The 26,036-nt window shown below is 36.1% G+C and overlaps 1 protein-coding gene across 3 annotated transcripts; it reads left to right on the top strand.

The window, feature by feature from the left end:
- The first annotated feature begins 8,074 nt into the window (after positions 1–8,074).
- Positions 8,075–26,003, top strand: LOC132625061 (histone-lysine N-methyltransferase, H3 lysine-9 specific SUVH4). 3 transcript variants are annotated; one of them, XM_060339833.1, is made up of 15 exons: positions 8,075–8,583; positions 8,652–8,717; positions 9,489–9,569; positions 10,688–10,739; positions 11,059–11,171; positions 12,042–12,218; positions 14,655–14,753; positions 15,399–15,497; positions 20,711–20,760; positions 20,835–20,923; positions 22,527–22,686; positions 23,892–23,997; positions 24,094–24,276; positions 24,570–24,800; positions 25,718–26,003. In XM_060339833.1, the coding sequence occupies exons 1-15, from the start codon at positions 8,254–8,256 to the stop codon at positions 25,829–25,831; spliced, it is 1,950 nt and encodes a 649-aa protein (XP_060195816.1). In that variant the 5' UTR covers positions 8,075–8,253; the 3' UTR covers positions 25,832–26,003. The 3 variants fall into 3 exon arrangements, with proteins under 3 accessions (XP_060195816.1, XP_060195818.1, XP_060195817.1); XM_060339834.1 differs by having other exon boundaries at positions 8,076–8,583; positions 9,510–9,569; XM_060339835.1 differs by lacking the exon at positions 8,652–8,717 and having other exon boundaries at positions 9,510–9,569.
- The last annotated feature ends 33 nt before the right edge of the window (positions 26,004–26,036 follow it).

Raw genomic sequence — 26,036 nt, 5'->3', positions numbered from 1 at the left:
TAAACACCGGAGGTTTCAAATCCAGAAACTCTCGAATGGACCCGCGGAGTGGTTCATCAGGTTGGTTATGTCCATTATACCCTCCGGGCATCATACCGGCTCGAGGTTATGTCTGGATCCTTTCTACCAAACTCTCCATCGCCTGCTGAAACATTGTAGCTATCGCGTCAGCAGTAGTACCAGTCTGAGGTTGCGACGGTGGTATCTCTTCAGCTTCTTCAACTTGGTCGATCGTCTGCCTAGCCGATAGGCCCCGACCTCTCCTTCGACCCCATCTTAAGTTTGGTGGAAGCATAACTCTATCTGCCATCTGTAATCATATCAAGGGTGTTAGATCCTAACTTGGCTCTGGACCGCTAATAACATTTTCAGATTTAACAAAGAATGAGAAAGACAAGTCCTACCCGGTTTCTGCGGGGTCCCAATCGTGCATATGGTGCACAACATATACACGATTAAGTATTCGCTGAACCGGTGCTCCTTAAGTCATATCCTAAACCGACAGCTCTGATACCAGCTTTGTCATGACCCGCCCACCTAGGTCATGACCAGCGCTCAGTTAGCCTAAGCCAACTGAACAAGGCTGAATCATTTCTTTTTAGTAAAAATTTCGGCAGAGTTTCCTCTGTACCGGGAGAAAATCCAAAAATCAAAACCTGTCAACACCCAGTAAAATAATCAAACGAACTACAATACCAACATATTAAGTGTTATAGAGCATCAGAATCCCAAGCCATGGGCTTCCGCAAAACTTATAAGTCCCAAGCTATACTTTACTAACACAAGCCAAAATAAGATATACAAGGCCGACTTAAGGAGCAAACCTCTAGGATTAGAAAAAAAGAAAAAAAACTAATATACTATAGTAGTTAGCAACATGGTTTCCCTCGCGAAAAAAGTGCGGGGCTTACTGGATTCGTTGTCAGCTCTGTCTATCGCTCTGTCTGAGTCAGAATGTCACCTTCGGCTAAATTATCTGTAGGAAAATAAAACAAGGGAGTGGGGTCAGTCACATCGACTGAGTGAGTAATAATATCAACCATAGCGTTTTATTTCGGACAAGCATACATATAAGAAATCATGCAACATATAAAATCATCAAAAGAAATCTTCTTTAAACCAACAGAACAATACATCTATGAAAACTATGTTTAAACTAGTTAAATAATCACGTTCTTATTTATTGGGAGGTCCCTATGCCAGTATCGAAATATACATTCTGACGCTATGGATTTACCATAGCCGTCTGACTACCCCTTCAGCTAGGTTCCCTTCTAGAGGGCCTTTGTACAATGCGAGATCACTTACAAGGTGCACCACGTCTAACGATGCCGACGTTAGATAACGGCGAATCTGGCAATAGTTTTTCCGAAAGTTCCTTTTTCATAATACAAATGGATTCTTTCTGTGTCAAGAGTTTAAATCCAGCAGTATATATCAACTCATCCTTATCAAAAAGAAGAATTTATAACAACTCATAAATGGCATAGTTCAAGAACATCCGCTGTGTAAAAGTGAATTGATGTGTTTTTATATATAAGGTCATGTTGTTGCTTGTCCGCCTGCAAATAATCCCTTTCGTTAGACGACCAATTCTATGCAAGAAAACGACTTTAAAACATGTTATAGAAAAAGAAAATCTACTATGAAGGAATTACCACTCACTGTACTCTTGCCGAATAACTACAATTCGCTTCCGGCAATTGTCCCCTTGAAGTATCAGTTATCTAAAATATATAAAGCAATATTCGAGTCACGTGTGGGCTTATCAGATGCTAATTTGCCCCAATTAACCTATGCTCATCAGGATACTAAATTTTGATTTCTAGCTACTGTTATTCTCTGTCTGGCTTGAGCATACCAACAATAGGTTTTCAGTTTTATTCCCCAAATTTAGAACTCTAGAAGAGAAACTCAATTTATTTAATTCTAAATCTTAGTTGTTATTGCTCCCTACCCAACAAAAGGATGAATTTAGTGATGAAAAAACTTACTTGCAAAGTCAACAATGGAGAAACTAGTTGGATCTTGAATTTTTCTTATCTGGTTCTAAGTCTCTAGCTTTTTTTCTTCACTTCCTTTCCCTGTAGCTCTTTTTTTTTTTCTTCTCCTTGGAACTATGCTGATACTTCTCCCCCTTTTTATTCTTTTATTATTATTTTTTGTTTGTTTAAGTTATCAAGTAGGTTCTAGAGAAGTGGGTAATAAATAACTTATGATTGAAGTAGTATCGGCCAAGACTTAATACCTAAGTAACTTAGATGGGCAAATTTCCAAGCTAGGGCAAAAATATCCTTGAGAGGTAAGTCTTAACCATTGCTTCCATCATTACGCTTTCATCTTCATGATTATCATCCCTTCCATGGGTCTACAGTGGTGAATTAGAAATAGTAACCCTAGAACCTAATAGACTTTCCATAGTTGATGGGTTATGATTGCTATTATGTATTTATCATCTAATAGCTTGGGTTATCACTTTTTAGTCAATAATTGAATCATTAGAGACCGAATTAAGTGAATTGAGACGTAGGGTTTCATAAAAATGGTAGCTTGACCATGAAAACTGGTTGTAATAGATGTTTTGATTAAATGTCCTTGTAGATTGATAGTTGGTGGTTGCTAAGGCCAATGTTAGGCTAATTTACACCTAGAAATCTTTCACCCGTGGGAATGGGGCTAAAGGGAAGGGTGTTATTTGAATTGATTTTGTGACTGGAGTGATTGTGACTTATTTAGCATTCTAATTGCTAGACTTTGAGCGTTCCGAGGCTTTACATAAGGGCAAGGCTGTAGCGGAGTAATCTGCATTGTTCTAGCTTTACATTCGAGGTAGGTTACGGTCTACTTGAGTTAGATTTTGATTAGTTGATTATATGTGTTGTGAAATTGATAGGAGAAAGCATGTCTAGTCTTTAAACATAATTATGTGTGGTTAAACTTCCTATATGCTATTGATTGAGTGATTATGTGGGCTTCGTGCCACTATTCATTGTGTTGGAACTTAAGGTTGATGATGCTGTGGTGATAAGTTAATATGATCTTCTGGGTGAAATTGAGATACAAATGATAATTTGAATATTGAAAACAATGTGACCATAGATACAGATACATATATGAAAAGGCCCAGTTGACCGGGGGTGAGGATGACGCCTAGATATGAACAGACACATTTGATCAGGGGTGAGGATGTGGCCTAGTTGTGAGCTCGGGTCCGAGGAGTGAGTTCGGAACGAGTGGTACATGGACACCATGGGTCCCTTGCAGGTCATGACTACCGAGCAATGACATCAGTTAGCATGTGTGTACAGCGTGTATATGGTTGTTGTTAGTAGACTTATTTCCATTGCTTGCTTACGTTGATTTGACTTTTGATATCATTAGGTGACTTAATTGTTAATATCTTTGGTTGTCCTGTTGTTGGGTTAATTTATTATGTGTTGTTGGATGGCTTGTCTATTTTATTGATTTTATGATGTATGCATGATACTATTAGTCGGCCTATGATATCTACCGGTACATAGTGTTTGTACTGATACTACCTTGCTGCGTTCTTTTGAATGCAGATTGTGATCCAAAGACTGCTACCTGACCTCATATCCAGTGTTGAGACCGTTTGCTGACAGATTTAGGGTGAACTTCTATCCATGTCAGGCCGCCCCAAGATCTTCTTTTATGATGTCTATTTCTATTCCAGACATTGTTGGTTATTTATTTAGACAACTTACATTCCTTAGACATGTTTTGGATAAGAGTCCTTGTACGACGACTTTCGAATTTTGGAGTTGTAATAGCTAGGACTTCCGCATTTATTTCCTTATTTTATGGCATGACTAAATTTTGATCTATCTTGTGCTCGAATGGTTAATAATTGATTGAATGGGTTAATATAAAAATGGACTTGAATGAGTAGATGGCTTACGTATTGGTTCGCCCACTAGGAGTTAGTGTGGGTGCCAGTCATGGCTTGTTGGGTCGTGACAAATGTATTGGTAGTGTTAGGATTAGTTATGCTAACATTATTCTTTATCTATTGTTTGGTTTGTTGTATTAAATAAATATGGTTTAGTAGAATAAGAAAACACTAAATACAGTGTATTAAAATAAAAATAGTACTAGTATTGTCAATGTCATGGTTTACTATGCATAAGAGTAAAACTAAATATGTTGTATCACTAATACATGTATTAGTTATACATAAATTGAAAATACTACTCCCTCCGTCCTAATTTATATGAGGATGTTTGACTGGACACGAAATTTAAGAAAGAAATTAAGGCTTTTGAATCTTGTGGTCTAAAACAAGCCAAAAAAGTTCATGTGGCTAGAAATCATTTCATTAAGGGTAAAAGTGAAATTTTAAAGTTAAGTTATTTATAATTATAGAGAGTCTTCATTCTTTGTGGAAATGATTAAAAGGGAAAGAGTGTCATATAAATTAGGGAGCGAGTACCAAATAAGAAATTAAAATCAAAGCTAGTACTAGTATTATTCTCTCTAATACCTCATATCAACCGATCCGTAAGAGTGTTATTTTGAAAACACTTCCTCACATTTTGTAAATCCAAAAAAACACGTGAAAACTCCATCTTTACATGCATTCATCATGGACATTTAAGATAAATATTCTTAAAACCAAAGAAATGAAACTTGTTCAATTGTCGTTTTTGTAACGCTAAATTTTGTGTCTGAAAAATTAAGACAAATAAATAGAAAAAAAAAATTACAAAACTGACGAAGGTTATCACCTCCTGAAAATCTCAAATTAAAAAGACGTAGTCCTTTGATTTTTATCCTTGTACCAACAGTTTAAAGATTTGGTAGCTCATTTTTTGCTTAACGGACTGAACTTGATTACGAACGTTGAGCCAGACTTTAATTATGAACGCGGAGTATATGAAAAGATGGGGTTGCTAAGATAGTAAACATCCTCCACCTCTAACCCGAAGGTTGTGGATTCGAGTCACCAACGGAGCAAACACGGGGGAGCCTTGGGGGGTGGGGGAGGTTAAAAAAAAACACGGAGTATATCTTCTTGCACAGCAGGCTTCTTAATCACTGCCGGAGAATATGACTTCTTAATGAATGAAAAGACTTTTTTATTAATACCCAGGAAGAAGACTTATTGATGCAGGGATGACTCATTGTTCATCACTGCATATGAAGGCGTCTTGACGTATGAAAGACTCCTTGTTCGTGACAACGAGGAATGCTTCTTAATGTATACAAAGCCTTCATACTCACCGCCATAGAGAAAATATTGCTATATGTCTTTATGATATAATTTTGAGTTGTGATAAAGCCAAACTCACTTTCTCTAATTTGATTGATATAATTAAATTACAAATAACCTCATTATCTCGTGATAAGGTTTCCTTTAATTGGTCATAATTATATCCCGATCTTTAAGTGGTCGTAAAACAAACAAACACATTTAACGATTACGATATGAATAATTAAAATTCAAACTTAAAAAGAAATATACTTAATGACAAAAATCTGATTATTCAAATTAAATTTTCCATCACGTACAAAAAATAAGACCCGGAAGGAGTAGATATTATTAACTTAATAGTTTCTGCTATTATTCAATCATTGAGTACAAAAGCGAAGATGAGATTCTTGAAATAATTGGAAAAATTTCAGATTATAAAAATGACCATAGGTATATAAAAAAGAGAAAAGGCTCTAACATGCCATTGATTTTTTGAAATTCTCATCTATATTACCAGTTAATAATTGTGCAAAAAAAAAGCCATAACCGTTACACTTTTTGCACTTATGTGGTATTATACACTAATTGCTCCCACACCCGGTATTATAAGTCATTTTTTTGAATTTTAACATCAGATGTGTCACGTGACATCAACTTAAACCCCTACATCATTCAACTCATCTTTTTTTATTTTAACACAATTAAAACACAAATTAACCCGACCCATGTTTTAACTCAAAATTTTTAACCAAATTTGCCCAATCCCTTCTCTTCATTTTTCTCTATCGAACAAAGGCTCTGCATCAAGGTTCCAATTTAGAATTACTATGATTTGAACGGGAGGTAGATTATTGTTGAAAGAGGTTTCAAAATCAATTTCTGAATGGAGATATACACCTCATCAAGGTTAGTAGCCTATTTAAATATAGAAAAAAAGCTTTTTAATATGGTGTGTAGAATTTAGGTTCATGTGGATTTATAGCCATGTCAGTTTCTTATTTTTTATGTGGGAATTGAGTTTAAAACTTTATGTTCTTCGAGACCTTTTCAAAAGCTCCATGCACTAGGTCTAGGTCCACATAATCCTAAATCAAAATTTTGAATAGACCATTTATTGTAAGAGAGAAATGAAGGAAAAGGGTTTAGGAGCTTGATAAACATGGGTCGGGTTAATTTGTTATTTTAATTGGTTGAAATGACGGGTTGTGTTAAAAGGCGTGGAGTGTTTAATTTGATGCCACATGACATATCTTGAATTGAAAAATCCAGAAAATGATTTATAATAACAGAGCATGAGCCATTAGTGGATAATGACACATAAGAGTCAAAGGCGTAACGATTGAGATATTTTTATGCACAACTATTATGCGTAACGAGTGGAATGGATAAGACATATATGAGCCTTTTTCTTGTGAAAAAAAGTTTAAATTTTATGTATTGTGCACACAAATTTTTACACCATTAAGTAAAATTACCTGCTATTGCAAGTTGACCATGCTTTCCATGTATATTTTTCTTTTTAAAATATTTAGCATTGAAAGTGCACTTGTCTCCCCTTTCCCAAACCCCCAAATCTAACTCTCTCTCATCTGAACCCTTCCTTCATATTCTCTTGATTTGATTTTTCGAACTTGTTTGGATTGGCTTATTATAGGTGATTTTAAGCTAAAATAGTTTTTAAGCATTTTTGTAGTGTTTAGGTAAAATAAAGAAGTGTTTTTAAGCTAAAAGTCATAAGCTAGAACTTTGATTAGCGATTTGTATATGATTGTGTAGTTTTTACGGGGAAAGCATGATAGGTCTTCGAAATCTGGAACCCTGCTAGGCCCCACTCTGTCTCGATCGGGTGCACTCTCTAGCAATGTGCTCGATATCACCACATGCATAGCAAGCTTTAGATAGCGGAGGCTGAAACACTGAGGTTGAAGAACCGGAGTGACCACCTCGGTCGGCTGGCCGAGAATAAAAGCCTCAAGAAACCTGCCCTAGTCAAAAGCCATAAGCCCATTCAAACAGACTATTAATCTCAGATCCCTCTGACCTCTTTAATGTGATTGAAATACACATACAATTTATGATTTTGATGCAGTTTTTTGTGTGATATTAATGGGTTAAGATGCTTCTCATTATAAAAAAAAAAACTGAAAATTGTTAAAAACATGCGATTGCAAAACCTTAATATGAAAGAAGAGGCTCGTCAAGATCAACAACGGTTAAGTTGTTCATGAAGAAGAATTACTTTCAGAATAAACCACAAAAAATATCATAATTAATTTGCTTTAGAAAAGGAAAAAGTATGATTTTACGTCAAAAAAGGAAAGAATTGATCTGGTTAAAGTACAATTAGGACTTTAGTGGTCTTTAATATATCTTTTCCTAAACTTTAGTTATAAAAGTTACAATTGCTATCTTTTTTTTTTAACCTGGTGGTGTAAAACTTTTTGTACATTGGCAAATGGCAATGTACAAACTTAAACTCTAAAAAAATAATATAAGTTTCAGTTATATATACTTTTATTGATAGAGTGATAATGAAATGAATTTTTATGGAGTAACATATAACTTGTTTTATTTTTCAAGTTACATTATCTATTATAATTTGCAAGTGAGCCACAAATAATAATAATATTACAATTATTACATTACCAGTTACTAATAAAACAAACTAAAAAATTATTGACCAAAGTAGAATAACATATAACTTGTTTTATTTTTATAATTACATTATCTAGTATTATATTTTTCTAAGTGACCCATAAATAATAATAATATTAAAATTATATTACATTATCAGTTGAATAATAAATAAAGTCAAAATTTATTGAACAAGTGAAGAAACAGCTAGGACAGAAGTTGATAAAAAAAAAGGAAAAGTCTAGAGTGTAGTACAGAGGAGTGATGGGCGGGAAAATGAAGCGTCTCACGAGTATCGAGGGGGGGAAAAAGTGAATTTTGAAGCCCGCCCTCGCTAATCTCATTTTCTTTCCTGCTACTATCACTCTCTCCTAGCCAGCTGTTCCTAAAACCCTACAAATTCGAAAATGGTGGTTGCATGCCTTGCCGAGCCCAACGAGGAAGCGGTGGTCCCGGTGAGACGTTGCAGTTCTCGAATCAAAGTGTTGAAGAGCGAGGAGGAAGCTCGGAGAGCACGAGCAGGTTGCCCCTCCACTCCTCCCCCTCCTGACAAGAAACCAAAGAAGAGAAAGGTCGATACTGCTGTTGATAATGTGGAAGTCACAGTAACCGATAATGACTGCACCGATCATCCAGCCTCCCAGAGTCTTAACGGCAATGGGAATGAGAAAAGTGCCCACGTCAGGGTGACAGAGACTATTCGCAGATTTAACCAGCATTATCTCCATTTCGTTCAGGTGAAACTCTATTTCCTCTGATGATAATTTCCAGTTTGAGTTTCTCTCTTATTGTTCACCCTGCTTAGGAAGAGGAGAAAAGATGTGAAACAGCTAAAGCAGATCTCAAAGCAAAGAAAAATTCTAAATCCGAGGTCAGCCCTCCCCCGACTCTGCACAACAGGGAAACATATCTACATTCAATTTCACTATATCATTCTATTCTCTCTTTACGCCCAAGTTTGTTTTAGTGGTTTGGCCTTTTATTGCTCCTTTACTAATTTTGATTTATTATATTAATCAATAAATTCCCCCTTTTTTTTTTGTGATAATGATCATCAACGTCTAAAACGGCAAATTGCAGACTCACTTCAATCAGTGGGTGTTTGTTTTATGCAAACTTTACAAATTGAGATTGTTCACCCTGTATGCTCCAACACTCTTATGCCTTGAATTGTTTTAATTACTCTCAAAAGTCAAAACATTCTTTTAAAATTTATTTTTAAATGTCTAACCTATAAAAAATTGTCCACTTAGAAATATTTTATCTCTCTCTCTCTCTCTCTCTCTCTCTCATATATATATATATATATTAATTTTCTCAGGTAAATTGATTTTTATGCACACATAGTATACCATTTTAAATGACTATTATCTTACTAGAAATTCTTTTATGTACATACTTTATACAATTTTAGGTGTCTATAATCTTTCCTATTTGAATCTATTGTAAAAAATAAAATATATGGGGATTACGCCTATGCTTAGGAACTACTGATAAGTAAAATGACCAGTTTTGTGTCTTTGCCTTTAAAACAATGATGTACTTCTCCATCCTCCTTAATTTTGTTATATTTTCTTGCGTGATGGTAACTTCTTCATTTCAGATAAGCTATGCAAAACTTGTTTGTCCTTAACGTCTTTAGGTTGGTAACACATATGTCCAGGGAGCTGAAGATGATGGTAAACGCAGTTCCAAGCGGCCTGATCTAAAAGCGGTTTCTAAGGCACGTGTTTCTTCATAAGTCCATATTGATTGTATTAATACTCCTCTTGCCTTTGTCAAGAGTACATGTGATACCAACTTGAATGCGTTTGACCAGGTCCATATACTTTTGGGCTTAAGCTAGACAAAAAATGATGTTTGAATGCAACTTTTGAAGTGTGAAGGCGTAACTCTCATGCTGTTAAAGTTTGAACCAGTGCCTTCAAATTTATATTGAGTCTGTTCAAGACTTTTGAACTTCTTCAGTAATCTAAGTGACATATATGATGGGACCTTTTGTATGCACTAGTGTTAGGTCTTCCCAGCAATTTGAATGGTTCCTAGTTCTCCTTCCTTTTATTTTATGTCTGTCTGATTGTGTACCGAGTTAAAATAATGAAAACTGGAAAGATTGGTAAATACTACACGATCCTCCAAAATTGCATGGTATAGATTCAATTTTTTTTTTTATATATTGAAACTAATAACGCCCATCTACATGACTAATAATAGGTGTTATAGATTTCGGCAGTCAATACTTATTTCTCTATAGATCTCAGCAGTTCTTAACCTATCTTTAAATTTGTCTGACCTTGACTTCGGTTAAAAATGAAGATATTTAGCACTCAAGTATGCTTTATTGTGGTCTTGAGGGAAAATTTTGCTAGTAAGAGTAGGAAAGGAATGAGAATAACGGTTACCGAAAAAGAAACCTTGTCTATCATTTTGAATTGTACTAAAAAGGAAATCATGCAACAAACAGTTGGATGAAGGATGTTTCTTTTTTCTTGAGATCAATGTCTTGAAACCTAAGTTACTCGGACTCTTCGAAAGTGTTGCCGCACCCGTGTCGGATCCTTCAAAAATACACTACTTTTGAAGGATCCGACACACACCTGATGACATTTTAGGAGAGTCCGAGTAACATAGCTTGAAGCTACTTTTTTCATGTCAACTTCCATTACTTAGCTCCATTGTTACCAATCTTCTTTTGTTTGCTAGTAGTATTGAAGTGATTTAATTATTGTTCAAGAACTTGTATTCTATTTGCTTCACATGTGTATAATTTGCACAAATTTTGAGTCTTTGTTCTGTAGATCTACTTTAGTACTACTGATTCTTAATGAGAAAAACTTGCAGATGAAATCGGCAAAGGAGGTTTTGAATTCTGAGAGAATAGGCCACATTCCAGGTTGATTGTCTACTCTTATCTGAGTTTTCAAACAAAATAAAAATGTTTGCATTTGGCATACTTTGGCTTTAGAGATGATAATTTTTTTGACAAGTGAAATGGACCAACAAGTTTCTAATATAACACATCTAGAGATTAGACCTTTAACTTATGCGTCAAGTAACTTCCAGGAAACCTGTATGAAATTAGCGTTTGTTCTTCTCCTTTACGTTTGAAAATCCAGTCAATCTATATGGTTTAATGGTATGTTCTGCAATTAAATTATGTTTTGGGTGGCTGCATCTGTAAGAGAGTTTGAGCTTTAAGTTTCTTGTGGCAGGCATTGATGTTGGTCATCAATTCTTTTCACGTGCTGAGATGGTCGTTGTGGGATTCCATATCCATTGGCTAAACGGCATTGATTGTGTTGCCCAAACTGCAGGGAGAAAAGCGGTATATTGTTGGCATTTGAATTTGAGAAACGGTCGACTAGCTAAAAGAATTTCAATCTTGAATTATGATATTCTTCCTTGCTCAACCTAGGATATTTAATGCTATTTTACTTTTTATTTTTCTAACTCATTTTCCTCCAAATATCAAGAGAATTCCATTTTGTACTTGACATTTATGGGCGTAATCTAGAAAAAAAACATTTTCAAAGGATGTTACTGTGGTGCCTTGAAGGAAGAAAATGAGTTGTATCATGAAGGATGCATATTATCTGGTTTGCTGTTAGAGAAACTTTGATCCTTCATGTGCACAGTCCATTACTGCCTAGTCTATTTTTACAGTTAAGACACTCTAGAGATCTCAGTCTTTTCATTAGGCATTTTTGCTGTTCATTTTCCTTGTCTTTACTTTGATCAGTCAATAGTGAACTGCATTGAACCATTCCCTACAAATATGCTTCATAAGTTTCCATGAGAAGCAACAGAGGAAAATGATAAAATCAACTATTAACTTGTGTAGCCCTTCGATGTGAAAGGTTTTCTCTTGGTGCATTGGATTATTTATAACTGCCGACTTAACTTGTTACATGTAATTCAGTTCATTGCTCTATATTCGATGATATAATAAAATGATACTGAACTCTTATAGACCCTCATGTGTGAAGTACTTATGTGTATTTCTTTTGTTGTAAATTTACCACCCACATGAGTCGCAGAAGGCAATTCTATTGTATGGAAGCTTATACATGTCTTCTCTACTCTATTTACAGTACATTTTCCCGAATGTCTTCTAGATTTTTCTTTCTTTCCTTTCCTTTTTGTTTTGTTAACTTTGATAGTTGCCTGTTAAAATATGATCCCTTCACATTATTAGGAGTACAAAGGCTACAAATTGCCCCTTGCTGTATCCATTGTTGTATCGGGACAATATGAGGACGACCAGGACAACTATGAAGAAGTTGTCTATACTGGCCAAGGTGGAAATGATCTTCTTGGTAACAAGCGCCAAATAAAGGATCAAATCATGGAACGGGGTAATCTAGGGCTTAAGGTTTGCTTTCTTCTATGTTTGCAACTATATATTTTTTTTATTATCACCTTCTTTTATTCTGAATTTAATATATTATTTTCTGTTTTGGATGTGTGATAGGTTCTCTACACTCCCTTTGTCCCAGTTTATGTGATTCTGTTTTCTTTTTGGGATGCTCCAAAATGTTTGATAGAGTTCCATTTCTATAAAAAATTCACATCTTTCAAGAATTCTAATACATTACACTATCCAAACCTAGATTTTTTTTTCTTCTACTATGTTTACATAAGTCATATTTAACATCTTAATTCGTGCTAAGACAATTACCTGTTTTTAAAAAATGTAAAAAAGGCTGTAACTCTTATGAATGAGCATTAAAAGAAAGACTCTTTTTTATGCTCTCTTCTTTGTGCTTTCTCAAGTACAAAATCTTGAGAATGCACCTCCAACTTGAAGGTTGTGGGTCCGAGTCACCAAGGAAGCAAAAAGGGGGGAGCTCCTGGGGGAAGAGGTAAAAGAAAAATCTTGAGAACCCACGGGACAAAGGGATACTTATAGAGAAAGGGGCATGTTGTTCTCTGGCGAACAGAGTTTTCCTACACTGCGTGAGTCCAATGCACGTATTTGGTACGGGAAATAAGAAATGTCTCCGAGCTTTTATTTTTTTCACTTTGGAAACACTGATAGACACTTGATACAATTCAATTGTAAAATCAATTAGTATAACTCTTTTTGAATAAGTCAATTATTAACCGCTTGATGCTTTTCTACCTTTTCGTTTGTCGGACAGGATTAATGCGTTTCCTTTGCTGTCAATTTTTTGTCTAACAACAAATAATAGCTAAGGGGGGATGAGTGGAAGAGTGTTAGTTACCTGAATAAGCAGTGAGAAAGATGCTCAATTTTAAATTGTGTAGTTTGGAGATTTTTGGTCGGGTTGTGTCACTGAGAAAGAAAACATAAATTTGAATAAGTGAAGTACATTGTTTTTTGAATTAATATCAAGGATTAAAAAAGCCAAAGATAAAAACAAAAGCTTGGAAATATTTTTTCAGCAGCAACTATTCCAGTGAGTTTTTGGTGATCTTATTCTGATATTTTTTAATAAGCAACTCATGTAGGTTTTCCTTCTCACCTTGAGTTGGTGAAAATATTTCTAAAGGGGCATCTTTTCCTTTCTTATTCTCTAGTTTGACCAATTACAAAATCAACTTTTCACATCCTAATCCTGCTGAAAAAATCTCCCTACCCATTATTTTTTTTTCATATTAACAATATTCTACTTCTTTTGCAAACTTGACTTAAGCATTTAAATATATCATGTTCTTTCCGTATATTACCCTGGAGGTGTGATTAAAATATGATACTGATCAATTGGTGAAATTGATGATTTTGTTGAAGTGATTTATATAGTACCCCCTCCACCCCAATCTACGTGACACTCTTTTCTTTTTTGTCAGTCCCAAAAAGAATGACACCTTTCTATATTTTAGTTACAATTTGACTTTAAACTTCCCATTTTATCCTTAATGAGATGATTTATAGCCACACAAATATCTATTGCTTATTTTAGACTACAAGTTTGAAAAGTCTTCCTTTTATTCTTTAACTCCATGCCCAATTGTTTCCTTCACATAGATTGGGACGGAGGGAGTAGCAGCTATTGTTCTATCTGTTCATAGCACTCAAACACAGTTACTTTGAAAACGAACATTAGATATTCCATATATGTATTGGAGTAATATTTTTCAAGTAATTCAAAAGCTAAATATCTCAACAATGGCTCCTCCTTTCCTTCCAATACATTCTGGATCCATGACATAACTTTAAGCCTTTTGTACTTTTAACTCAATATACAGCAACTAAAGTAGTAGCTGTGAAATACCAATATACTGAGACTTTATAACCGAAAATGAACCAAGACTGGACTTTTCAAAATCAAAACCGAAGAACTGAAACCAAAGAACCTAATTAAGAGCCCGTTTGGATTGGCTTATAAGTTGTTTATAAGTTACTTATAAGCTGTTTTCAGCTTTTTTGAGTGTTTGGCTGGCCAGCTTAAAGTCATTTTGTGCTTAAAATAAGCTCAAAAAAATAATTGAGCCCATTTGACTTAGCTTATCTAAAGCAGCTTATAAGCTGTTTCAGCTTATAAGCCAAAAAAAAATAAGTTAGACCACCCCAACTTATTTTTTTTAGCTTATAAGCTGTTTGCAGCTTATAGGCATAAGCCCATCCAAACAGGCTCTAATTCGGTTCGGTCCTTTTTTTTTTTTTTTTTTTTTTTTTTTGTTTTTTAGTTTTTGTTCTCACCTGTACTTTTTAGGACTTGATTGGTACTTTTTGGCACTTACCTATGTTTCTTTTTTGACAAATTGTGACGCTTATTATTAGTTTCGTGAAGTCCTTAAGAGTGGTCAAGTTGTTGAATCTACATGACCTGCTCTCTGTTTGCAGAACTGTATGGAGCATTCTGTCCCTGTAAGGGTTACACGTGGACATAAGTGTGTGAATAGTTACGTTGGAAAGGTGTACACCTATGACGGCTTGTATGAGGTAATCAATATCTCTTTTCATCATCTTTGAATTCCAAAAAATTTCTTCCTGAAATATGTAGATGCAGACTGTGCTAGTAAAAGTTTAGGCATATTTCTATTTGTTGATATGAGGTTTGTCATTCAGAGATTCCCATCTTTGTTCTATCTTTTGGGCTGGTTTAAATGGGTCATTTTAGAGTTTGTGTGTACGTAAACCGCTGTTGCTAGCAACACAACAGGAACCGAAGATATAAGAAAAATGAAAGCAACATTTAAGCAACATATGGAACTGTGGTGTTGGTTATGTATGGTGATTTAGGAATTTGAGTGGTCTATTGGTTGGTTTAGATGTGCTTAATCTCATGATACCTAACCATTTAACAGGTTAAATGTGGATTCTGACTGTGACATGTTTGGTTATGTAGGACTGACCAATCTATCAGATATTTCTCTAAATAGGCAGAATGGCAATCAATTTGAAAAGTAAAAGCGCTTAAAAGAAGTAAAGGGATAAATAAGTGATGTCACTTTTCAACCTGCTGTTGTTTTGGGAGTCAATTATTTTACTTGCTTTTAAATTATGGTGGTGTAGTTTTTGGGTGCTGTTCAAATGTTAAAACATGGATATATTCAAATATTACAGTAGTTTAGCTTTCTTTTGCAGGTTGTAAATTACTGGGCGGAGAAGGGTATTTCTGGATTCACCGTCTATAAATTCCGATTAAAGCGTATGGGAGGACAACCTGTGTTGACCACCAACCAGGTTTCTCTCCTTTTTAACTTGACTTCTTTTGCAGTGGTATTTTATGGTTTAATTTTAAGTTTTTGTTCCTGGGCCTGAATAATAAATGTCCTTTTTGCACTCTTTGATTTTCTTGCTTGGAGTTTGGGGGATTGCAAAACAATGAACATCTGCTATTTATATTAGGAAATTCAAAGTCGTTTTCATTGATGACCAGATACTTATATTTCTTGACTTTGTTATCTAGAAGTTCAAACTGTTTATTCTTGTCAATCGTTCTTCTCTAGCTCTTCCACTTGTTTTACATTGTCTCCGTGTCACTTATAAAGCATACAAGGATATGCATACCTTATCAAAAAAAACAAGGATATGCACAGGTAGAGAAGGTAGAGAAGAAAGACTGACAAGAATAAACAGTTTGAAGCCCTCCAAATTTGAAGATTTCACATGGTTTTGAGTTCATGGTAGGCTACACACTTGTGATTTTCTTCTAATTAGGGGGAAAAAGAATCTATTTCTCCAAGTTGATTCATAATTTCCGGAAGTCTTAGGCACACTTGTTTTGGAACTTTTGGAGGAATAAACTAAATGATGTGTTACTAATTCTGGTATGCAATATAGAATAAGAATATATATATTTATCTGCATATACTTATGTCATGAACCAAATCCCATCTAAGCTGCGATGACACCTAACCTAGCCCTTCATGCTAACTAATCCCACACTGTGGGATTTACACTGGGTATGTTGTTGTATACTACAAAGTCAAATACAACTATTCGACACAACCCCTAAGAACTTGTCACGTCCCAAAATACCCGCTAGACGTGATTGGCACCTAACAAACACCACCCGCCAGGCGAACCATATATCATACTCTTAATGATTTACAAAAGCACTAAAAGAAAATAAGTGCAGGTCCAACAACGTTATTAATGATAAAAATGCGAAATAGTCGCCAACCAAATCCATAATCGATTTATGAAAACCAACCAACGCTAAGATAAAAAGAATCTCTAGCCCACATCCCGCGCTAAGACCATGGAGCATCTGACAGAGTTACATGAGTTTGAGTGTCGGGCATGTAAACCCAAAATAAAAGAAATAACTAGAAATAAACTAGATAAAGCTGAAATGGCTGCCTTCACGAACAATGCGGTGGCTCACCTCAGCAACAGAATCCACTCACGAAGTCTTCAATTACCAACCTCGTTCTCAACGACAGTATCTACATGGACATGTAGGTAAGGAGTGAGTTATACATAAATATAACCCAGTAAGATCCTCGACCCGCCACTTCAAATACCCCTGGAACAAGTGTTAGAAAATACAAACACACAACAAGCACAAAAATATTATGCACATGAATATATCATTATATAATAGCAACCAGGTCCAAACCACTGTTTATCAAATATATTATATATCTCAACACAATTTACACTACGAACCGTCATAAGTGGCACTTAAAGAATTAGTCAACACTATGAATCCACGACAACATACACAATGTGCCAAATATGTCAGGAAGCATACACAATGCCCCAATATCATCAAGAAGCATACACAATGCTAAGCGAAGCATACATAATGCCCCAATATAATCAAGAAGCATACACAATGCTAAGGGAAGCATACACAATGCCCCAATATCATGGCTCACTGCTATATCACATCACAAAATAATTTATAAAGAGAGTTTTGGATTATTTGAAAATAAAGTATATGCGGTTTTTCTTAAGGACCACCGATTCTGCCAAGCACACGCTCGCCCCAACACATGGACTAGGCAGACAAAACATATTTTTAAAACGGGTTTTGAAAAGCAAGTACCCAAAGCTTAAAGTCTCACTTACCTCAAATTCACAATTTAAGCACACTTCCCAATAAATCGAAACTGCGTTCTCGAGTCTCCGGATTGCCTCAAACTACACAAAAACGAATTTAGAATGATCAAAACCCTTAGGCTAAACCACTTCTATATTTTTAGAGGCTTAAACGGTTAAAGTCAAATTTTAAAGGATGAAAATGCCCTCTGATCAATGTGTTCAAAACCCGACAAGACTTATGTTTTCGGAAAGGCCTTAGCGAGAGGATTCCAACGGTATATAAAAGTTTAAAATCCGACGCTATTTGCCCTTTCAAATCAATGATTTTGGTTGAAGAACTCTAGAGCTAAACTTTCTCAATTCCTCAAAATATCCCCATGTTTTCTCTACAAAAATTCACCCATAATTACTTAATAAACTTAAATAAAAGATTAGAAGCATTACCTTGATGATTAGGGTTGAAAATCTCTATTTTTCTCTTTTCTTTTCCTCTCTTTTTCTCCCTTTTCTTTTCTTTCTCTGCGTATTTTTCTGCTGCTTCTGCCTTTTCTGCTTCTGTTACATAGGCTTCCTTTTTCTTTTTAAATCATTCTTCTCTTTTCTTTCAAATTTGGGCTTCAGCCCTTCCTTTTTTTTTTTTTTTCCTTTTCCTTTTTGGGCTTGGCCCACTAAATTCCTTCGTTTCTATTTTCTTTTTAATTCCTTTTAGAAAACAATTACCAAACAAACCCTTATTTAAAAAAAATGAGTTATTACAGAACTGGTGTCACAAGTCATGAGCTACTAAGAATGGAAAAGTACTAGTAGTATAAGAATATTACAAGGTTCGTTTGGAGAACAAACAACGATAAGTGACTCTAAGCTACCATGAACTATCTGACAGCTAACACTAGAACACCGATCTCCAAAGAACTCTGCAACAACTCAAACTCACACTTGCACACAAGGGTGCAGTAAGTGTAGCATGATTACAAAATCAACACGTACTCGGTAATTATCGTCGACCGTCTCCAACGAAGTAGTGATAAGGCTTTACCAAAAAAAGACTCAATGTCAACCTGTGTAGTTATATCTCCAAAAGCAATAATAATGAAGTGTAGAAACAACACAAATAAGCATGAACAGCCAAAGTATACAAAGATATGCACAATTAGAGCATGTATTGAATGCACGCTTTTTTTTTTTTTTGATCAAGTAAGTATATTTTCATTCATAAACATGGCCAAATTGGCCGTATACAAGTGGTATACCAAAAGCTAAAGAATCTACAAAAGGATATGATTCTCAACATACTCCACCCAATCATCTATACAACAAGGAGCTTTCTTTTCACACCAAAAGTAAATTAGGGAACATATACTACTCCTTAATAGAGAGGAACTCAACTCTACGCCTTCAAAAACTCTCATATTTCTCTCCCTCCAAACTACCCAAATTAAAGCAGGTGGAACCACGTTCCAAGACCTTTGTCTTCTCTTCTTTCTTCCGCTTTTCTAACTGAACATCAATTCTCTCAAAGTTTTTGGCATTACCCAAGGAGTACCAAACCACCTAAACATATCCCACCATAGCCTTATGGTTATCCCGCATTGTAATTGAAGATGATTCACGTCCTCGCCCGTCTCCTTATACATGTAACACCAACTGACGCAAACAACCTTCCGCTTTTTGAGATTTTCCGTTGTCAAGATCACTCCTCTCATAGCTAGCCAAGTGAAGAAGCACACCTTTCTTGGCACCTCTGGAATCCATAATCCATAACTGTCCAAGTTCATTGCTTGTACTGAATGCACCCAACAACATATATAATGATATACACGAGCCAAAAGTCAATATGCATGATAAAGATTCAAACATTACTCGTAAGAGTGCTCCTAGCACAACTGCGTGCAGACTATCGGGTGGCTTGGGTGATACAATGACTCACGACGGATGGATCCTTATCCGCACGCCGCATGAACAACTCAACATGCCATAACATAATCTGCGCGGACAATTTATGTGCCATAACATAGTCTGCATGGTCAACTCATGTGCCATAACATGGTCTGCACGAACATGTCATGTGCTGGTCTGCACGGACAACTCACGTGCCATAACCAGAGTAGCAAATCACATGTCAAGATATGAATCACATATGCAAATAAATAGACATGTGTACAGTGCATGGTTAAGCAACTAAACATGTAATCAAACCTGCACATAGCTCATAATGCTAAACTAGCATGGATCATGATGCCTATAACATTATCCTAGCATGGTAGGATGCTCAAGGTAGTCATGCCAACATAAAAACATGTATGTGAACAACTAGGGGTGGCATTTGGGCTAACCCGAAATTCGAATTTTTGGATATTTCTTTTGGGTTTTTGGATTATGGATTGGACTTCGAATTTTATTTTAAATTTTTTGAATGTCGGATTGGATATCGAATCTAGTACATATCCAAAAATCTAAAATCTCTATACCTTATATTTAGCCCTACCCATATGATATGTGGCCAATACTAATTAGTCTAAATGTCCAATAGATAAGTGCCCTGCGACCCTACCCTTTATAATATTAAGTCCAATATGGAATTTTCTACTAAATTAAATATAATATAGCTTGCAAAGCTTGAGTTTTCTTCACTACTTTTCAAACAAGGCAGCTTAGAACGAAACAAATGGAATAATGTAGAATTGAACTATGTGACTTGATACGTTTTGGTTTAGTGGTAACAACTCTTTGCTAAGGTCTGTAACTTGGTAATTGGGGCACATGAATTTCGTTCCTAATAAGCCTGCTTTAAAGGCTCAAAAATCAAAACCAAAAATCCAAAATATTCTAACCGTTTAATCCGAACGCCCACCCCAACACCCTATACCCCGTGTAGCATTTATAACCCCGGTATCCACATATACGCTCGTCACCATGCATAATTTTTCCCCTCGATACTCTACTCGCAACCGCTTTCTATTTTGAGCTAGGTGCTACTATTGCACTACAACAGAAGGGATTTCATGTTGTATTACGATCTATGGTGCAATTACCTTCATGCAGAAATAAATTTTTCAGGTGCCGAGCATAAATAGCTAAATAATTTAGTCACCTTGATCTTGCCTACCATTCTGTTGGGGCTTTGAAGCTGGTGTCCTTGTCTTATGTCATTAGTGATGTGTGAACTGCTCATCTCCTCACTTCATAAAGCTCTACCCGGTTGTTTTTCTTAGTATCAATCTGCCTTTTCTGCAACTATGGCTGATTCAGTTGTGCAATTGGCTTGTTAGTTGGCTTAGCGCTGTAAAATCCTGTAGCTAAATGATGTCGTTTTATTTTGTTTCTCCGTGCACCTTCAGTCTCTTCTTTACCTTCGACTGATCAAATGTTAACTTTCCATATTAATTTTCTTCTGTCATATGCAGGTACATTTTACTCGAGGCTGTATTCCCAACTCCATATCTGAAATACGAGGGTAAATAAATTAAAACTGATAAATAATCTGAATTGAATTAAGAGAAGGCAAACTCTTATTTTTTCAGTATATAGGTTGGTATGTGAGGACATTTCTGGTGGACTGGAGAATATTCCCATTCCCGCAACCAATTTAGTTGATGATCCACCGGTAGCACCGACAGGCAAGTACCTATCTCTTGATATTATGTTGTTCTGATGGCTTTCATCATTCTTCCTTCCTCGTATGCAATGACTTTCATGTTAATGTGCGAAATGTTTTTGTGGCTATAGAAAATTTAGACTTGTTTGTACTATTACCTTTTAGCTTGATCTGACGATAAGATAGTGGAAAAATATAACAGGACAGTTGAGATGCCTCAAACACATTTAAGCAACTTTATTCCACAGAAAAATGAGGCTGCAGCCTGAAAATGCGTGACTTGAAATATATCTTCCTTAAGCTTTATATTGGAGGATGAATTACTTGGTTGTGTATTTTCAGAGCATTGATGATCATCTAACTTCGAGGATAAGCGATCATTGTGTATATATCCCCTTCCCACAAAATATTGTGGCATTTCTCCTACACAAATACAGTCTTCCTTCCAAATACTTTCACTGCCTGTATTGTGTCAAAATTGCCAGCCTTACATGCTTGTTTTAAGGCAGCTGCAAAGGTCTGCCTTAAAAGCAACATCATCCCCATCCTCCTAACTCTTTGTCAGTTTTTTCCTAATTTTTTTTTTATGATGACATGGGAACCTGCAGCCGCTACCCTTCTAGTACGCACTGGGTAAACCCAGTTCTTGTGCAATAGCTCGCAAACCACACAGGAGAGATAACTTGCACTAGGCAAGCCCCGTGCGACGAGCTTGACCAGAAGGCAAATCCCCTGTTGTCGTAGGCAGGGGGTTTCAAACTTGAGACCTCCATTATGAAAGCCCCATGCTCAACCAACTGAGCCACCCTTGCGGGGTTTTCCTTACTTTTTGTTGTTACGTTATTTTGTCCGAATGATTAGGGTTCTTAATCCATTGAAGGAAGTTATCTTAAAAGACAGGCATATCCCTTGGTTTTCATGCACATTTTGCTAAAAATATTGTTAAGACTTAAGAGAGGAAATTGTTAATATGGAAAGAAACGATTCCTTGTATATAGGGGAAAAGGTTCAGAACCCCTATAAATGTGTACATAGGAATAAGACCTTTTAGGAATTGCTTTTCTTTCTTTTAAGAATTACTTGCACACTTTCCTTTCCTTTTTGAGATTACTTATAAACACCATATAAATCCAACATGCTTGAGGCAATAATAAAGCAATTCATTCTCCAATCTCTTCTTTCCTTACATAGTATCACAAATCTCTAAATTTTCATAGACTCAAATAGCTTTTGCTACTGGCTGGTGGTGCCTGCCAATGTGTGCCGCCTGCCTGGCCAATGATTTTCTTCTTTTCATCTTCCCTTCAGTGTCTAAAACATCTCCTGTCTGGAAGTCTTGAAGCTTAATCAATTTCTACAGTAACTAGTTACATGTGCTTGTGTTCTGATTTTTAGCTTTCACTGATTCTTTTCAGTGTTATGTGAATGTTTAATATATGATTTTTAATGGAAGTGGTATGGTTAGTGGAGATATCAATAAGTTAGTTGGCTGCTTTTGCTGTAGGTCTTTGATTGAGGTTTAAATTTAGGCAATGTCATGCCTGTAAACATCTTGCTAATGTGAAGTATTACTCATATCCATTTGTGCCTATCTTTTTAACGTTAAAACTTTACACAACATTCAGGTTTCACTTATAGCAGGGAAATTATATACGCCAAAGGTATAAAGCTCCCTTCAGCTCCCACAGGATGCAACTGCCGTGGTTCATGTCTTGATCCAAGAGAGTGTTCTTGCGCTAAATTAAATGGTTCTGATTTTCCTTATGTTCACAAGGATGGTGGAAGGTGAGTGCAGTATTTCAATAATTTGTCAGAGTATGTTAGTTTAATTTGGAGTTGAATTTCATTTACCTTGGTTTCTAACATCCACTTGTGCTGCTGATCTTACATGTTTTCTTGCACACGAATCGCCTACTTTCAAGTCATGACTCATATATCTAGACCTACATGCTACATGTTTTATTCTTTATGATGATATTTGCACTTTGATCATCTCTTCACATATAATAATGCTCCTTTCACACTTTATCTATTCTTAATATTAAATTAAGAAGAACAAATATTTTTCGCTCTCTTGGGATTTCTATGGGATTTAGCAAAGGTACCTCATTTAACTGCTCCTTTTCCTATTTGTGTTGAAAGTCCTCAGTTGACTACAACAACAACAACAACATACCCAGTGAAATCCCACTGTGTGGGGTCTGGGGAGGGTAAAGTGTACGCAGACCTTGCCCCCATCTCAGAAGATAGAGAGGCTGTTTCCGAAAGATAAAGTCCTCAGTTGACTAACTGAGAAAAATGTGGAAGGTGGTTTAATCAGAGTATTCGTTGTAGGCATTAGTGTAGCGGAGAGAATTTTAATCTCTCACCGTTCTCTCATGGTGCTTTTATTTTTGTGGGCCTTAGGCTATGCAGAACATTATTATGGTTCTATAACCCTGAAACTAGCTGCAAAACCTGTTAACCGCTTTGCGGAAGCCTAGGTTAGCAGGTAGTGCAGTCACCAAGACTCTTAAGGCATATGTATCACTGTTTACGGGTGTTATCCTGAAGAGCTGTGTCACTAAACAACAAGTATGTCATTTTATTTTAAACTTTTAATAGATTATTTCTTGCTTACAGAACCAAGAAGTGTTTAAGGTCCCCGGCTTATTGTAAAGGTATTTTATGGTCCCTGTTATTAAATATTTCTGTGAATAGAACAAAGAATATTTCAAGATCCTTTTTATATGTATTTCACTTATCTGATACCTGTTTGGTTTGTCTTATAAGTTATAACTCTGAGCAACAATTTCTTGCCGTTCAGTGTAGTTATATGAGATAGCATAATGCAATGATAGTAGTGTTGTTTTATTTGTGACAAGCGGTGATTGAGCTTTGTCTGGTACTTTACAGCAAAGTGGAGAGCTTATTAATGTTCTGTTTGCAGTTTGACTTGCAATAGAATTCCTTCAACGTGCCTTTTATTTTGGGTATATCTTTCTTTGTAGACTTATTGAGCCGAAGGCTGTTGTTTTTGAATGTGGTCCGAATTGTGGATGTGGACCTGCCTGTGTCAACCGCACTTCTCAGAAAGGATTGAGATATCGGCTTGAGGTTCTTTCACTTGTCCATTAACAGAGTTCAGATTTTTCTATACTGAAGAGTGCTGCAAATTCATATCTGTGGCTGTTTCTTTGTTAATGGGAGCAGGTATTTCGTACTCCCAACAAGGGTTGGGGTGTGCGATCATGGGATTATATTCCTTCTGGTGCAACCATTTGTGAATACATCGGGTTTTTAAAGAAGACAGATCAGATTGACCCTGCAGCAGATAACAACTATGTTTTTGACATTGATTGCTTGCAAACAATGAAAGGGCTCGACGGGAGGGAGGCAAGTGTTAAGATATTTGATTGCTCAGATTTCCTTTTCCTCTCCTCTTATGTCATATACATTTCTTCTAGGATTTGCTTAAGGGCATTCCCAAAACTACTATTTGCTCCTGGACTTAAAATTAAGATTTAGCCGGGAACAAATCATCCAACTTTCGTGCTCTCCTATATTTTTTGGCTGTTGCAGTTTTCTCAGAGATCATGCATCATGATAATAGCAGTTTTCTCCCATTTGGGCTTTAGTCCTTTTGTTTGGTTTTGTTTTCTTATCCTCTTCCTTATGTTCTCCCGCAGAGACGGTTGGGTGAGGTTTCTTTGCCGGGAAACTGGCAGAAGGATGTTGAGAAGACGTCAGATGGTGGACCAGAGTATTGCATTGATGCAGTCTCTGTCGGCAATGTTGCGAGGTTTATTAATCATAGTTGTCAACCTAATTTATTTGTTCAGTGTGTGTTAAGCACCCATCTCGACATCGGTTTAGCAAGAGTGGTGCTAATGGCAGCTGACAACATACCACCTCTGCAGGTTTCTGCTAAATCTTACTCGTGTGTTCAATGATCTCAATAAAATTTATTCTAGTTGTTTCTAATTGGATATCAGTGATTATCATGGTGTCCAACCATAATTGAAAGTGGGGTTTCGATAAGAAGATTGTGATCAAGAGTCACGGAAAATGTAAAAGATCCACTAAAGGGTTACACGAGATAGATTTTTTGGAGAGGAAACAGTGAGAAAGAACTGCAGCTTTTCTAAATATTAAAAAAATGTTGAATTAGACAGGTTGAATTAAAACCTCTCCAAATTTATGCCATCAGTTTGCACTATCCAGAAGTTGAATAATGTGCATGAAAATTTTCATGTAAGAAATTAACCTATATAGAGTTGTCAATTGTGCACGAAAAACTACTCACTGAGAGCTCTAGCTTTAGCATCCTGTTTAGACCTATCAACAAGCTAAAAAAATTGCTTCTTACTTCAAGAAAAGGACAAGACATCTGTTCGTCGTGTTTAGGTGGAAGGTGTTTCTCTTTTCTTTTCTTTTTTGAGGTGGAATGTGGTCATTGAGAGTATTTGGACAGCAGTCAGGTTTGATTGTATGATTCAGATTTAGCCTGAGCCTTATATACTATGAAAAGCAGCCTTTATACTATTAAATTGTTCATTGATTTGAACCGGCAAGGGTGGCTCAGTTGGTTGAGCGGGGCCTTCATAATGAAGGTCTCAGGTTCGAAACCCCTGCATACGAAAGTAGGAGATTGTCTTCTGGGCCTAGCTTGTCGCACATGGCTTGCCTAGTGTGGGTTATCTCTCCTGTGTGATTTGCGGGCTATTGCACAGAAGCGGGGTTTACCCTGTGCGCACCCAAAGGGTAGCGGCTGCGGGTTCCTTGGACATCAGGAAAAAAAAAATTGTTCATTGATTTGTCTGTGGCTTACCTGCAGGAACTCACATATGATTACGGCTACATCCTGGATAGTGTTATGGATCGTGATGGCAAGGTTAAACAAATGGCTTGCTACTGTGGAGCTGCTGATTGTCGTAAACGCTTGTTTTGATGGGATATGTAACTATTCTTTAGGTGCTATCTTTAGCACAACACATTTTTTTGGGTTTCTATATGCTGATTTCTCATCATCTGCACTTCTGCGTAGTGGTTACGGAACGTTGGGAAATTGCCTTGGTGTTGTATATTCTACTGCTCAATGAGAAAACAACTTGTTCATTTGATTTTTTGCTCATTATGAACGTGTCGTGCTTTTG

Source organism: Lycium barbarum, chromosome 12 (genome assembly GCF_019175385.1).
Source record: "Lycium barbarum isolate Lr01 chromosome 12, ASM1917538v2, whole genome shotgun sequence".
In the NCBI taxonomy this organism is placed as follows: domain Eukaryota; kingdom Viridiplantae; phylum Streptophyta; class Magnoliopsida; order Solanales; family Solanaceae; genus Lycium; species Lycium barbarum.
Note: the sequence above shows the minus strand (reverse complement) of the source record. Positions and strands in the feature narration are given on the sequence as shown.